The sequence below is a fragment of the Chionomys nivalis genome, chromosome 24 (genome assembly GCF_950005125.1).
Source record: "Chionomys nivalis chromosome 24, mChiNiv1.1, whole genome shotgun sequence".
Taxonomy (NCBI): domain Eukaryota; kingdom Metazoa; phylum Chordata; class Mammalia; order Rodentia; family Cricetidae; genus Chionomys; species Chionomys nivalis.
Window position 1 is genome coordinate 9,851,902 of NC_080109.1, and position 17,342 is coordinate 9,869,243.

The window sequence follows — 17,342 nt, forward strand, 5'->3', positions numbered from 1 at the left end:
AATATATATATATATATACATATATTTTTTGAGATTAAAATGTAACTAGATTACATCCCCCAATCCTTTCTTCTATCCCAAGACCCCTCACCCCCACCTCTTTCCAACTCACAGCAACTTTGTTTTTCACTGTTGTTATAGATATAAATTCCCACAACTCTGTTTGCTTAGAAATTAATATATAAATATTCATTATCAATTGTGTCTTACTGATAAAAAATTTTACATTTCAGCAAAAATTTCTTTTTTTCCCTAGATGGCAAAGAAGAAATTCAGCGGGTTAGAGATCACTCTGATTGTCCTCTTTATCATCGTGACAATAATAGCTATTGCTCTAGTGATTGTCTTAGCAACAAATGTGCCTGGTGTGGATGGTAAGCTATACTATCCATTTAAGCAGCAAAAGGAAGTTAAGGGAATGTTACTACAGTAGCTGTGTGTTAACTGCTGTTATTGGTGGCTGGGAGAGGGAAGCAATGAACTAACTTTCTGAAGTTACAAGTTGTCTTCTTGCTTCCAAGACCAACGTAATGCCCCCTGCTCAGTGAATAAATGAAGGAAATCAAAGGTAGTCTTTAAGTAATTTATGAAAAGATACATGAAATGTGAAGAGCTCAGTGTATGTTCCAAAATAGCTACAATATTTTCTGTCCACTGGAGTCTGATGTTTGTAGTAGGAAGCACTATAATTAAGGGATCTGTGCAATTTTACATTAGGGGGCTTTCCAGCATACATTATTTAAAAAAGAGAAATGAGGCAGAGAAGTAAGCTTTAAAACTGGTGAGATAATTTACCGGTGGGATCTCCCCCACTTCATCCCACCTCACCACTCAATTTTGAGGATGCCAAGGTTTTTTATTTGGTTTTCAAAAACTTGAACAATACATGGATGTTATAGACAGAATTCTCTTTGTCCTTGTTATAACTGATGAAACAGAGACTTCATGACTAAGTGCAAAGAAGGTGACTTGAAACTTTGGCTTTCTATTCAGATTTTCTTAACATAATCACATTGCCATTTTCTATTGGTCAAATAGAAACTGAAAAAGATGTTATACATCATACTTCAGTCAAACACTTGTTAGAGATCTGACCACTGTCATTATCACATTTTCTCCCTATTGTTGACAGCTTTATAAAGACAATATTCATCTCTACTAGATATGAGACCACACACACAATTGTAAAATATTATTTAAACCTTTTGTTTTATTGACAAATGCTTGAATTTAGAGGCCTTCTAGACTCATAAGTTGATTTCATTTTAATTAGATATAAAATGAACCCATCCATGTAGCTGGGGGCCACTCTGTAACATGGAGGCGAGCAGGCCTGCTTTTCATCCCGCCCGGCTCCCTGCACGGCTAGCTTTACATCCGAAATAACAACACACAATTTGTATTTATTTAAACACTGCCTGGCCCATTAGTTTCAGCCTCTTATTGGCTAATTCTCACATCTTGCTTTAACCCATATTTAGTAATCTGTGTAGCATCATGAGGAGGTGGCTTACCGGGAAAGATCTTAATCTGCATCCCTCTCAGAGAGGAGAGGCATGGCATCTGCCTCACTGCCTTCTTCCTCCCAGCATTCTGTTATGTCTATTCTGCCTATCTAAGTTCTGCCCTATCAAAAAGCCAAGGCAATTTCTTTATTAACCAATGAAATTAACACATAGACAGAAGAGCCACCTACATCTCATCTATTTGTTAAACAAAATATTAATTACTTGAGAAATACATAAAATAATTTTCATATTTTTTTCTTCCAGTAATAACTCCAAACCTTGGAAAGTGTCCCACTGAGCAAGATGATTCTATCAATGAGAGAATAAACTGCATTCCAGATCAAACTCCAACACAGGTCTGCCAAAAATTTTCTGGATGATTTAAGAATATATACATCATTATGTTCAGATAACTGTTCAATATAAGCTAATTCATATTCTTAAAGTTCTAAACAAAAACATTATTCATGGTCCAATTATTTCTCTATATAAATACATGAAAGAATAGATATTAATAAGTCTATTTTGTTCAATTCAAATTAAGAGGTTAATATCCATTCATACTTACCAAACTATTGTTGATATTATACGTCCTCATGAAAGTTTCATTGCGTGTCCGTGCTTCTTAATGTATAATCACGGATAGTACAGGGCACTTGAATAACACTTGAGAATTGTTTAAACTATATTATTTGTAGTGGTGTCATTAAGAAATATTTCACACCAAGAAGTGGTGGCAAACACACTTAATACCAACACTTGGCAAGCAGAGTTTCCCAACTGGATATCTGTGAGTTTGAGGCCAGTCAGATCTACAGAGCAAGTTCCAGGACTGACTCCATACTGAGGAACCCTATCTCAAAAACTCCCAAAAAGGAAGAATTTCTAGAAAATTAAATACTATTCACTTTCTAAATATATTTATATGTTATTCTATGACAATTAGTAGAAAAGCTGGTTAGATTCATGTAACCATACAATGACCCAGACTTTTTAATTCATAAAATTTGTGAAAAGTCAATAAGTATATGACTTTTATATCCATATTTGACAAGTTCTATAATATTTGTGTTTGAATCTCACTTCAACATTCCCTATCAAACAAAATAATAAAATATTGACAGACCTTTAATTTATACAAGATTTTATTTTTAAGTTATCAGAAACTAAATAAATAAATGAAGTATTAATCATAATAGTGTACTTATATTACTATCTCCTATTGTTCAACAATGAAGCAGCTCAATAGATCAGTGATTACTGTTACAGATGAAGGAAAGTTGATATTCTGATTACTATTCTCAATACATTATTAAAGATTAACACTCAATCCTTTTAGCAAGAATATTGGTCTTCTAAGAAAGTACCATATAAAGAGGCAGTGATTTAGCTTTGATGTGATCTTTAGTTCTTTATTGTTATTCAATCCATTAAGTTGCTGAAGAATATTTTTATTTTCGTGTGCTTAGTAATGAACTAATAGTAATAAAACTAAGCTAATGAAGTCAACTCTACTTCAGCAAATATATTTGCATTTGTCATTAAAAAAGACAAAAGGGGTCCAACATACGTTTCTTGGCTATAATTCCAGCTACGAGAGAACCAGAGATAAGATGATAATAAGTCTGAGGTGAGCCTGGGTAAATTAGCCAATAATATAAATCCATGTCTTCAATACACCCTAGTGGGATTGTGATTACATAGCATTTTAAGGTCTGGGTTTATCCAAAGTACAGGAAATAAAGTTGAGGTAGAATGAGAAAGAAACAGAAAGAGAGTTTCTTGACATTTAGATAAAAAATAAACTCAAGCCTAGTTAAAATAGTTTAAAAGAAATTACGTTAATAAAATAACTCTCCCTCATTGAACTTCAGACATAATTGGAAATTCCAAGAGCTTCTCAAGGCTAAATGAGTATGTCAGAGGAGTTCTGAAAGTGGGTGCAAAGTTCAGGCTTAGTTCATCTTCCATAAACTCAGTAGGCATTAGTCATTAACTAGTATAATAAATGATTTTAATTAGATAATTTAAAAGGGAATCTTTTTACTATAAAATACTGATAAGCAAATAATGCATAAATAAAAAATAAAATGTGTCAGAAATCAAGAATATGGGCTGAGTATTCTTCCTTCTTTCTCTCACTTAAATTATAATATACATTGTAGGTGTAATGATTATTCAAAACTTGTTATGTGAATTTTTATGTTATTTTTAATTATGTGTTTCCAATAATATTTTCTCAGTAATACCTTGTAAAATCTTTAAGACACTTGAACTGTAGTTTTCCACTTTCTTTAGTGACAACATAAAACAGTAGTTTATTAACTTAAGGTATATATTTGAATCTCTAAATATAATTTTAGCATATGAAGATATATTATTTAGTCCAAACAAGACATCTCAGATTGAGTTAGTCAAAATGATTATTTTCTGTTATTTTCCATCAGTTTTATCATTATAAAAATTCATTTGGTTTTTATATATTTGAAGATATATCATAACTGACTAATACTTAAATTTAAAATATGGAACACATTGTATATACAAGGCATACATACTTTTTGCTCAATAATGCAAGGTACGGAAGAGTAAAAATGGTAACTTAACAGCTATATTGTCATTCAGTATTTTAGTTAGCTTAGTCTGTCATAACAAATATCTCAAAATTGACAGTTTCTGAACTCATTTCCCATAGCTTTGGAGACTAGTTGTCTGAGACAAAGTAGCCATTTTCTCTAGTTTATAGTGAGGACTTTGAATTTTCTTAAGTATATATACTTATTTACAACATTCTCATCCCTTACTTTCTTTCTACCAACATCATTCATTCCCCTTCCATTTTCACATTCATGCCTTCTTTTTCTTTAATTGCTACATATATATATATATATATATATATATATATAACTAATTGAATAAATACATCCTCCTTGGTACATTTAGAGTTGCTTGTCTTTGTATGTTTTCAGACTGACTGTTTGGTATTCGATAACCAATTAAGGGTCTTATCCTTTAGAAAGACTCATTGCCCCTTGGTCAGCAGTTGCTAACTGCCTGTAACTCTTCATCTAGGACTGGGACCTTGTAAGACTTTTTTTCCATCCAAACTGTATACTACTTGCATTATGTTCTTCTCTTTTGAGTGTAACTGTATTGTTCAAATATCATGGGTGTGTCTTGCCTGTCATATTTAGAAGGCACTGTGCCACAGTAGAGATCTTGTTCTTCTTGAATCTTAGGTGTAAGGGTTGGAATGTAGATATATCAGTTGGACCTAAGCAACACACCATTATTTTGATAAGAGATGGCTTCCTGTAATGGTCTCTGTCTGCTGAGAAAAGACACTTAATTCATCAGAAGCAAATGATCTACCTTCCTGCGGGGTATCTAGAGAGAACTTATTACAATTTTGTTTTAGATAGAGTTTTGTGCCATCCCCAAGGAACATTTCTTAGTATGCACACCAGAAGGAGGAAGCTGTTTTTATAAAGACATCAATATTCTTGAATGAAGCTCCATGCTATGACTTTATTGAAGTCCCTATTCTTCCTTAAAAATGCTATTGCCAAATGAACTAATATGGGAACATTAAAATATGAGAACATTTAAATATGAGAACATAATTTAGTTTATACCAGTGTTTCAACTAAGTATTACATAAGTATGCCATAGAATTCTGGTTAAAGCATGTACATGTACTCGAGCCACATAATTAAACAAGAACTAAGGATTTTTTGCCACCATATTCGTGGGATTTTACTGAAATTATGACTACTCCTGGTGACAGGCAGAGCAAAATTAGTTAGAATAAAACAACTTAGTCTGCTATAACGGTCATTGTTTTAATCATTTTACAACATATATAACTTTGTGTCATTAAGGATATTTTGATAGGTTCTATAACTAGAGATAAAATTGTTCAAATAAAGGCTTACATATTTGATATTATGAGGAATATCAACTGATCCTTTTGCACTCTTGTGTGTAATGTTTCAAATTGTGTGTTTTTGTTCATGGAGCCATTTTAATGTGATATGAAGATAGGAATTTGATGTGAACTTTCAGTTGATTAGCCTGAGGCACTTGAAATATTGTTTTCACAACAATTATTTGAATATTATACTAGTATTCATTTTGCAAAAAATGTTTCATAATTGAAAATACGACTTTTCTATTATGCTAGTATCACCATGCCATTCAACATTTTAAGTATGCTTGCACTTATGGATTTTTCTAGTTTATATGTTTTTCTCTTGTAGTTAGTAAAAACACTGTAAGTCAACATTTTGTAATGTTTATTAAATTATAGTAATTTGTTCTGACTTTAATATTACTCAGCTACCAAGATGTTTAACTAATTAATGGTTGACAACTTGCTATAAACTTTGGGCTGAGACTGTGATGAAGGAGCAGTAATCTAGAATGTACAAGATCCTGTTTGTAAGCCCTAGTCATTGCTATAAGTTACATGGGCTTGAACTAAATCTAAATTTTCATTTATGTAAATTCACCTGACTTTGATGTCTTGTAAACACAACATAAGTATTCAAATTCTTCTTCACTAGTATAATGATGGAGGGAAAAACATAATTATAAGAGGGTAAAAAGTTTTAAAATGTGCATACAGAAACTGATAATAGTAACACAGATACTAGTACATCCTATTACAATGCCATTCATGTTATTCATTGAAAATATTTTCCCAGGCAAAATGTGCAGAGCGTGGCTGTTGCTGGCGCCCATGGAACAGCTCTGTCATTCCCTGGTGCTTCTTCGCAAACAACCATGGCTATAATGCTGAGTCAATAAACGCAAAAGATACAGGTAAGGAGTATCCCTCTCATCATAGTTCAGTGCGTGTTCTGAGTAGAAAGAGCCTATTTTAGTTTTTGATGAAAATAGTATCATCAATAGAATTCCAAAAATACATGCAGCAAAATTTTTGAATATTATATTAAGATATTTTTATGGCTTCATCATGCAATATAAAAAAGAAACAGTTATTTGTGATACTATTAGAAAAATATTAAAATAGATAAATTAGTAAAAATGTTAATATTTATAACTATTCCAAATGTATGTGCTTCCCTCCATTTTGTTTAAGGACAAGAAGCTACACTTAGCAGGATTGCTTCTCCTACTCTGTTTGGTAATGACATCACACGTGTCCTCCTCACAACTCAGAGACAAACCGCAAATCGTTTTCGGTTCAAGGTTTGACTTTTACTATTTCTAAAAATTTATTTCTGTTTATTTCATATGTGCAAATTTTGTCTGTCTCTATGTGTGTGTGTTCACATGAGAGCAGTGCCCACGGAGGCCAGAAGAGGCCAATCGATCTCCTAAAACTGAAATTATAGATGGCTATGAGGCACCATAAGTATGCAGGCAGCTGAATTCAGGACCTCTCTAAGAGCAACATGACATATGAACAAGAGAGTCATCTCTCCAGCCTTTGCTTTTAAATATTTCTAGAAAGATTTTGATATAAAGTATATTGAAGAACACACTCTTTTCCTTACCATGTGTTGTCCACCATGAGAAACATTTATCTTCAAAAGATGACTACCAAACTAATTACCCTTTTATGTGTCATTCTCCCATTGAAGACAATTTCAATAATAAAAATTTCTTATGTAGTTATAATTTAAGAATTCAAGTAACATATTCTATTTAAAATATTTACGTTATTGTCTTCAGAAGAATTTGTGCCCAATAAATGTTCGTATTAAAAAAGACATGTAACTGTAGTCTCTGTAGGATTATTCGTAGCATTTTCGTCGTTTGTCTACTTTGTGTGTATAGATGTGTTGTCTTTCTGAATGTTTTTGCACTATGGGTATGCCCAGTACTTACTGAAGCCAGGCATGATTATCAGACCCTGGAAAGGGAGTTACAAATATCTGTTAACAACCATGTGGGTCCTGGAAATTGAATCTGGGTCCTCACTCTACAAGCGCAGTAAGTGTTCTTACCCACCGAGAGATCTTTCCAGGATGTTAATTTAAAATTTGAGCTGACAGAAGTTAATAGTGCTTTATGAAATCAATGGCTGGAACTTCATTCTTGAGTTTAAAGAGAGAGACTGCTGGCTTATAGAAGGGGGTTAGTCGTGGATGTATGCACTCACATACACACATATAATCTGTAGAAGAAAAATATGGTTGTGCAAATTTTTAGGAAAACATTCAAAAATTTAAGACCTAAATTATTTATGTAATATGTCAGTTTTACACTGAAAAAGATAGCCCCCATGTGAATGAATATGCTGAAAATGCTATATTACCACAATGTATGTCAAACATATCATTAAAGATGTTTTTGTATATAGTGTTTTAGAGACAAAATTTCTCTGTTTAGTTGTCCTCCTGACTGTCCTGGAACTTGTGTTGTAGACCAGGATAGCCTTCAAAAATCTGCACTCCTCTACCTCCTGAATGTTGGGGTTAAATGCATGAGCCACCATACCCAGCTATTTTAAAACACTTTATTCACTGTGGCAAAAACTGGAATAAAACTAGCAGTCAATTAACAGATGAATAGATAAAAATAAATATATATCTGTATATGCATATAAAATTTTACATATAATAGCATATATATATATATATATAGTATGCTATTCCATTCTAGAGAAAATATAATCACAAAAGTTAAAAGAATAATGGGCGGAGTAAGTACTGAACAGAAGTAATAAACAGCAGATATGAAAGAGAATATATAACTATTTGTTTTCTAGTTCTAGTTCTTTCAAAATGTTCTGTCCTGCAAGTTTAAAATCCAATGAAAACCTTCACAGCTTCCTTCTTAATGACTATTTATAGTCTAGAGATTCATTGAGATGTATAGATTTAGGGTGTGGTTAATTTCACTATGTGATTTTTTTCATTTTATTTATTTAAAAAAATTAAAATTAAAAATATTCAGTCTTCAATGGAATATCTATAGACATAGATACTTAAGGTACTTAAAATAATAAACTTTAAAGGGTAGTTTTAAATTATACTTAGTGACAATATTTTTCTTATATTATCAATAAATATATTTATCCAACCATATAGAAAACTTCTTAACCAATTAAGTATAATTAATTATTAGGAATTTGTATGGTTTATCCTTGCAAAATCATCCAAATGTTACATTTATATTGAGGGATTAAATTATATATATGTGTGTGAGTATGTGTGTATGTATGTATACTGCTTGCATGCAGTAAATTAGAGGTGGGAGTATCTCTATAACTTACTTTTTATGTATAAAATCTTGACAGCTTACAGATCCAAATAATAGAAGATATGAAGTTCCACATCAGTTTGTACAAGATGTTCCTGGAATCTCAGCTGACAGTGCACTTTATAATGTTCAAATCACTGAAGACCCATTCAGCATCAAAGTGATCAGGAAAAGCAATAACAGAGTATTGTAAGTGATAATTTCATTTTACCTTTACATCCGTTCAAGTAGGTGGCCAATTTTATTCTGTTGCCAGAGGACACGAACTTCTGATTGCCAGTGCCATTTCACAAAGAATATCCCAAAAGTGTAAGTAAGGATCTATAAATACTATGCTGATGAAATAATTTTGGTTTCCATGAAAGAAATAAACTAAAACACAATTTGAAAACGTCAGTTGATCCCAACTAAAGGCAGAGATGGAAGAAAGTGCTGATACAGTTTTACATTGTCAATATGACTCACATGTAAGAATGGCTGCTCTGTACGTTACGCTCATTATTTCTTCCTTTCTGAAAGAATATTCAGAATTAATATTAATTAATATTAATATTCAGGTTTCTATTCAGTTAGGTATTAGTTTATAAGGGAATATCCAAATCATTTGCTCACATAGATCAAGTTAAAGAGAAGTTGAATACTTCCATTTAGAATGCATCGTCTGGGGCAAGGAGTAATTGGTGCAAATAACTTAGTAATTTACTGTAAAAATTTGAGCCTTTATACAGGTAGCATTGCATATGATGTACGCATGCACACATACACACACAGAATGTATGTAACAAATAAGCAGGGGTATATGGGAAGGTTTGGAAGAAAAAAGGAAGGAACGATGATGTAGTAATTATAGTATAATCTCAAAAGAAGGATTGTTTTAAAAATAAAAGAAATAAGTTTTAAATAGAAAAAGTGAGGATACAGGTAACGTTGAATAGTGCTGAAAGTCAAATCTTATCAATTTACTTTAATTAAATAGATTTGGACATTTTTACAATTTGCTTTGTGGTATTTCCTAAAAAGTACTTAGTTCTAAGCAGAGATGTCCAATACAAAAAGAGAAATACTTTACCGAATTAATTACATGTGAACTCTAGACAATTCTAACCATAAAATTGAGTAACACAGTTTTTTCTCAAGTTGGATAAATGAAGAAGATATGGAGACTTTTGACAATGAGGGAAAAATGAACTGTATGTTTTGAAAATTTTAACATGACATCTTTTATTGAATTTCAAAACCCTGATTTTGAAATTAATTTTATCATGAATGAAATCAGAAGAGTGATGCAGTACCAAACACAGCACCGTCCGAACCTGGGTTATTCTCTTTGAGAACATGACTTGCTTTATTTATTTATGTATACATCTATTATTTATCTAATTGCTTCTAGAAAGCACGAGTGATAGTGGTAGTGATATACTGAGACCTGAAGAGGACTAGAGAGTAGAATGCCTGTGAGAAACTGTACTGATTGAAACAAAGTTACGTTGATACCATAAACAAGTTCTATTTGTGGAACATTTGGTTATTTAATAATGACTGCAGCTGAAGGCTGACGCTCTAGAAATCATGGATGATGTTTACCTTTAACTAAAAGGGGGAAATATTTCTCCGGTACACAAATCATTTCATTTTATTTTGTGGTTCAGGTTTGATACCAGTATTGGTCCACTGGTGTACTCTGACCAGTATCTTCAGATTTCAACAAAACTTCCAAGTGAATATATTTATGGCTTTGGGGAGCATATTCATAAGAGATTTCGTCATGATTTATACTGGAAAACGTGGCCAATCTTTACTCGAGATGAACTTCCTGGTGATGTACGAGATTTTCTTGGCTTTATACATTAAATCATTTCAGGGGAAAGCTGATACATTTATGGCATTTGACAAAACTCTTTATATAAAATAGTTTTTTTGCTATTTATGTAAAGTTGTTTCTATATAAAACCAGTAAGAAAGACTTAACTTTCCTTTTGCCATCATTTTTAGGACTCGCCTGCACCATCTCATGCTCTCGTCTTCTCTTAACAAACACACTGCAGAATCTAAGATAGAAATCTCTTTGTGTGTCCTGTAGGAAAAAATATGGATCCTGCTGAATGTATATATTTGAATGGCTTATTCAAATATGTTTAATTTTAATAAAGCAAAGAGAAGCAAGTGATCTATTAATACATGTTAATGTCTCTTTTGCAAATATGAAATTATTTACTGAAGTACATTATATTTTTTATGCTATAATCCCTTATGTAATATATAGTAAGGGAACTGAGTATAGAGCTATAGGAGGATAAATTGAAAAAGTAAGCAAGTTTTAAGTAAATCCATTTCAGCATATTTTTTTCTTACTTTAGATTTAGTTCAATATTTAAACTTTGAACTTCACCTTTCAGAATAACCATAATCTCTACGGGCATCAGACATTCTTCATGGGCATTGAAGATAACACTGGAAAGTCTTATGGTGTTTTTCTCATGAACAGCAACGCAATGGGTAAAAATAATTCATTTGATGTTTACGTGAAATTTATCTTGACATGTTCAACTACTCTTTTGATTCCTATCATAGATGTTTGACTTCAAAATAAACAACTTTGTAAATAGTGACAGCATGTGAAATTTTATTGGAGGGTTTTAAAATTAGGTTTTAATTGTGAGTGTTCCTGTTTGGGAAAGTATACCTTGTGTTGTGTCACAATTGTTCTGCAAGAGAAGTGAGTTTCATAATTATCCAGTCAATTATTTGTACAATGTTAAGTTAAAAAAATAGGAATTTTTTAGAAATTAATGTGTGGTTATATGATGTTTCAATTAATCTTAAATTGCAATAACTAATTGAGATATGAATTTAGCAAGACATTTGATTTTGTTAGGAGTCTCACTCCCTATGCTCTGCTCTGCATTTTCCAGAGCAGCCATGGCAACTATGAAACGGGAAGTCTTGGCTAGCCTGTCACAGACCTTACAAGCAGCATTTTGCTTTTTCCAAAGTTGTTCTTATTTTCAGTAGCTTACTTTCTATTAATAATTGAACATTATGTGCACTGATATGGCTAACAAGATGCTCTTAAAGGTGTGTGACAGTTGTTTTATCATTTTGGACACTTCTCAAATTATGTATATTTTGTCCTATTTCTACTTTACAGAGGTCTTCATTCAGCCAACTCCAATAATTACTTACAGAGTTACTGGAGGCATACTAGACTTCTATATATTTCTTGGAGACACACCAGAACAAGTAGTTCAACAATACCAAGAGGTTGGTTTCAGACTGAGCTTGTCAATTATTTTCCTACACCATATTGCTTTATAAGTTGTTTAATAATTTCTTGTTGCATGCATTGAACTTCTTCTCTACATGTATGTTTCTTAACAAAATTTAAACACATTAGCTGATAATCTTCATTATTTCCATGTAAAATGAAATCCGATTTTATGTAAATGTATATTTTTATTTTGATTATTTTTTATAATGAGATAGCTAACCTCACAAGTCTTATTTATTTGAAACATTACAAATTAAAACTTTATTTAGTCATGATAATATTTGATAAAATAAATCAAAAGAAAGTATAATATTTTGAAGAATAGAAATAGTCAATAAAGTATAGGTCATTCACAGTTGTGATTAAAATAGGAAATGAGTGAATGACAAAAAGCATACTTTTGTGTTATAATTTCTTTTTTTAACTATGCTTTAGTTTTTTATTTTAATTTAATTTTAAAAATTTCATTTATATTTCAATCACAGTTCTCCCCCACCCATCCCTCCCCCTAAGTCCACTTCCCATCCACTCCTCCCAATGGGTAAGGGCTGGCATGAGAAGTCAACAAAGTCTGACACATTAAGGTGGGGTGGGACCAAGGCCATTCCTCCTGCATTAAGACTGACCATGGCATCCCCACATAGGGAATGAGCTCATACAAGCTAGCTCATGCACCAGGCATTCATTAATTCTTGTCAGTAATTTTCCATAATAGACAAATATATATCTTGCAAATGTTATTTTCCTGGGGTTTTCTTCAACACAAAATACAAAAAAAGATGTGGGACAGAACAAAAACTTAATGTTTTATAAGAAGGTTCTTGGAGATTTTGAGGAGAAACATAGAATTTATATGGGAGTCTGTATTTATAGCATATAGTTCAGCGAATACTAGAGGAATTGTAGAATAAAGAGCACATTAATATTAGTAATCCTAAAGACATTTCTCTTTGTCGAAACTAACTGACTGCCCTTCCTCCTCAAGCTCATTGGTCGACCAGCAATGCCTGCATACTGGAGTCTTGGCTTTCAACTCAGTCGCTGGAATTACCAGTCACTAGATGCAGTGAAAGAAGTCGTGAGAAGAAACCGGGAAGCCGGCATTCCATATGTAAGGAGAAGGAAGGTTGCTAGAGATGGGTGATAAAGGACAAGCATTTTAAAATAACAGGAAATGACAAAAGTGTCAGGACAAAGTATGTTACATTGATGATCTAGAACATTTGTAATTATAAAAGTATACATGGTAAATTTATTCTACATTCTTTTGTTTGTTTGTTTTTGTTTGTTTGTTTGTTTTTGTTTTGTTTTTTCGAGACAGGGTTTCTCTGTGGTTTTGGAGCCTGTCCTGGAACTAGCTCTTGTAGACCAGGCTGGTCTCGAACTCACAGAGATCCACCTGCCTCTGCCTCCCAAGTGCTGGGATTAAAGGCATGCGCCACCACTGCCCGGCAATTCTACATTCTTATATGATGTCCATAGGTTGATTGAATTTATTTTCTTTTTCTTTTTTTGAAATTGTACTATGTTTACATCATTTCTTACTTTCCTTTCTTCCCTCGAGACCATCTAATTTATACCTTCTTGCTTTATTCAAGTTAATGGTCTCTTATTTGATTAAACATATTTTGAAGATGTTATCAGGAGTTTTATCAAAATGAAAATATTTGTTGTCAATTTTTAATATAATTTTTGAAAATTCATAAATGAGTGCTGTATTTAATCATTTGCATCCTCCCTCTCAGTCTTCTAATTCCTTCTGTGTTCCCACTATTTCTTCTCAAATCCATAGCTTCTTATTTAATTACTGCTATGTGCATATAAATGTGTATACAAATACATCCTCCTGAGTGTATTTAATGTTCCTATATGTATTTAAAGTTGACCACGTAGTATTAAACAACCTATTCCAGGGCTTGGACCTGGAGAAGACTGATTGTCCCTCTCAGTTGCCATTTTTCACTAGAAATCTTCACTTAAGTTTTATGTTTTTGTGAGATTTCTACCATCAATGCTGATATACCGACTGGCACTGTCATTGAGCAGTTCAAGCTTAGATACCATATTAAGATTTTATGATGTCACATAGAAAGACACTATCTTATAGCAGATGTCCTGGATCTCTGACTCTTACAATCTATCTGTGTATTCTTGTGCAATATTCCCTGAGTCTGTAGGGATTGCATTGTAGATGTATCAATCAGGGTTGGGGACACCAACATCAGCTATCTGAAGCCTTTTCATCAGTTGTGGATTGCTGTAAAGGTCTTCACTGGCTCCAAAAGAGGTTTCTTTGCTTAGGAATAAAAGGTACATTTATCTGTGGGTATAAGGAATGCAGTTAGCAATTATACACATTTAGGTATATATATTTAAATTTGCTAAATAAAATTTTGTTTTTAAAATGTTTTATACACACACACAGATATGACATGAATAAAACTCACCAATGACAAATTTCAATTAATAGTAGTTTAAGCCTTTTACACATGAAAAAGAGATAATCCAGGGCTAAGAGAGTGGTTTGGTAGTAGAATATTCATCAGACTCTAGCTTTCATAACCAGCACTAAAGAGAGGAAGCAAACTAAATGAGCCATATAAATGAAAGCAAATAATTTTATAAAATTATTATTTCTTCTTCATATAAAATAAAGTATACATTAATTTATCATTTTTTCCTTGAAACAATGTCTCCACTCCGTAGTTCAGGCTGTTCCTGATTTTTAAGGACCTCCTACTTTACCTTCCAAATTTTGAGATTAAATTACACTAGACTGCTTTCCTATAACCTTGTTGAGTTCATTGTTATGTTACTTTTTGAATGAAATAAATGTTTGTGCTTAAAGATTGGCATTACAAGAAAGCTCTTTCAACTCTCACTGAAGCACTTTTTGCTAATTTCCAGGATGCACAAGTCACCGATATTGACTACATGGAAGACAAAAAAGACTTTACTTATGATAGTGTTAATTTCAGTGGGCTTCCTGAATTTGCTAAGGATTTACATGACCACGGACAAAAATATGTTATCATCCTGGTAAGGATAAATTAGTAAAACATTTTTATTATTATACAATTGTACATTAAAATATTGCCTACAGAATCTTATTTCGTTATCAGGACCCTGCGATATCTATAGATCGACGAGCCAATGGAGCAGTGTATGAAACATATAGGAGGGGTAATGAACAAAATGTTTGGGTGAGTGAGGCAGATGGAACGACACCACTTATTGGAGAGGTAAGTTCTCAAATCTATTAAGTTCAATTGGCTCTGGTTTCCAATTTTGTTCATATATGTGGTGTGTGTGTTTCTTCTTTGGATTTGAATTATAATTATGCAAGGATATTTTACTTAAATAAACATGCATTAGTCTTTAAAGGAATCTGGTTGTGAAAAGTCGACAGCAGGTCATTTAAAGTGAATAGTTAAAATCAAAACCAATAAACAATAAATCTGATACACTGTCTAAAGTCTTACAAAAATTCTGTAAGGTTTGCATAGATAATTTAAAATAGAATATTTGCAAGTACAAACTGAGTAACCGTATACTAGGCACTGAGTTTTATGAATTCCTTTTAAACATCAAAATAACATGCATTTATTGAAATTACTTCAAAGGAAGAAAACTGAAATATAGAAAATTAAAATGAAATTTCAAAGATCACAGAGCCAGTTTTGAAGGAATTCAAAATGTGCCTAGCTTTTAGATAAATGTGTATTTATATATGCATCTGTCTGTCAGTAAATCTGTATGTACGTGCATATGAGTTCCGGCTTATGTGTACCAGCAAAGGTCAGAGAATAACAGGGTGTCAGTCCTTGCTTTCCACCCTGTATGAGACAGAGTCCTTGTTTGCTGCACTAGGTCATTCCAGGAACTTGCAAGGATTCTCTTGTCTCCTTCCATCCTACTTTAGGAGTGCTAGGATGTCAGACTGCTCTGGGAATCTAAATGCCAATCTCATGCTTATGTGGCAAGCACTTTACTGACATAGCCACCTGCTCAAGCTGTGATGCATATATTTCGACAGAATAAATAATATTTTCAGCAGTATACTCATAAGTCTTGTCAATAGCAAATAATGACTCTATACATGGAGTTGCTATTCAATGCTGTGATTTTAATAAAATTAAAGAAAACTGCAAAAGGAAATAGCAATTTTCAAATGTGTATTTATTAAACTATTATTTATGACATTGACAAATATCCTACCTATCCTTACTGCAATTAGTAAGCTTAAATTTTTAGGGCAGCATTTTTTTCCATGATTACAGACTTCACAAGTGCCAAACATGACCTTGCTGTTGCTACCCAGTAATGTTTCACTATGTTTTCTTAAAACTTGGCAATTTGTTCCTGAGCAGATTAGCAAGCAATTGTGTTTATATGGTTTTAAAACTATACATCCTTGTCTTAATTAACAAAAATCCAGTTATTCTTTATTAATGCTATTATTGAGTGAATATATAATAAATTAGAGTTTGAAAAAGAATACACAATCAAGAGATAAAGTCTTTGATATCATAGGGTCTGGTCTTTGATGCCTTAAATGTAAATTCCTGCCAACCAGGTGTGAGGAGTATGACCTTGAACATCTTATTTGTCTGTGTGCCATGTCTCACCTGCAAGATGGATTTAATTAACATAACTGAAATGTAAAATGATGATAAAAGTATATCTCTCAAATTTCTAGTGAATATTATGTTAAAAATTATAAAAATTTTTTAGAATGCAGAAAGTGTCTAGTGTATATTGTTGTAATAATGAAATTTTGTTCTCTTGAAGCTTTTGGAAATAGATGTGTTTAGAAATGTAGTGACATGTCCTCAATTAATGAAACTGGAATACATTACAGTACTCTGGTTTATTAATCTAATCTACAAGAATACTAAGAGTTATGATTACCTCTACTCCTTATGGCATCTATTCCCGTGTTTTCTCTTCTAAATACTTAATGCTTCTTTTTTTATATTTACTAACCAATTTTCCCTGAAAGGAGTTTAACAATGTCCAGACAATTTTGAATGTGGACTGCACATACATCATACAAACCTACTGAAATACAATACTGATATTAAGTATATGTGTGTGAAATACCACTTACGTTTTAAATTCTCTTTTATTCATGTGCTCATGTGGATGAACTCTTCCTCTAGGTTTGGCCAGGATTAACAGTGTATCCTGATTTTACTAAACCCCAAACCATTGAGTGGTGGGCAAATGAATGTGCTATCTTCCATAATGAAGTAGAGTACGATGGACTGTGGATTGTAAGTAGCTATTGTAAACAAATAGTTCTATTTGGTGATCACAAAATGATTTATCCA

The 17,342-nt window shown here is 32.4% G+C and overlaps 1 protein-coding gene across 1 annotated transcript in view; it reads left to right on the forward strand.

Moving 5' to 3' along the window:
- The first annotated feature begins 256 nt into the window (after positions 1 to 256).
- The window catches only part of Si (sucrase-isomaltase), a 64,080-nt gene continuing 46,994 nt past the window's right edge, over positions 257 to 17,342 (forward strand). Inside the window, exons 1-12 of the mRNA XM_057756722.1 lie at positions 257 to 374; positions 1,773 to 1,864; positions 6,215 to 6,332; positions 6,613 to 6,722; positions 8,779 to 8,930; positions 10,391 to 10,562; positions 11,138 to 11,237; positions 11,890 to 12,002; positions 12,995 to 13,120; positions 14,917 to 15,048; positions 15,132 to 15,251; positions 17,172 to 17,285. Of these exons, the coding sequence (XP_057612705.1) occupies positions 257 to 374; positions 1,773 to 1,864; positions 6,215 to 6,332; positions 6,613 to 6,722; positions 8,779 to 8,930; positions 10,391 to 10,562; positions 11,138 to 11,237; positions 11,890 to 12,002; positions 12,995 to 13,120; positions 14,917 to 15,048; positions 15,132 to 15,251; positions 17,172 to 17,285 (1,467 nt within the window). The remainder of the gene's footprint in view (positions 375 to 1,772; positions 1,865 to 6,214; positions 6,333 to 6,612; positions 6,723 to 8,778; positions 8,931 to 10,390; positions 10,563 to 11,137; positions 11,238 to 11,889; positions 12,003 to 12,994; positions 13,121 to 14,916; positions 15,049 to 15,131; positions 15,252 to 17,171; positions 17,286 to 17,342) is intronic.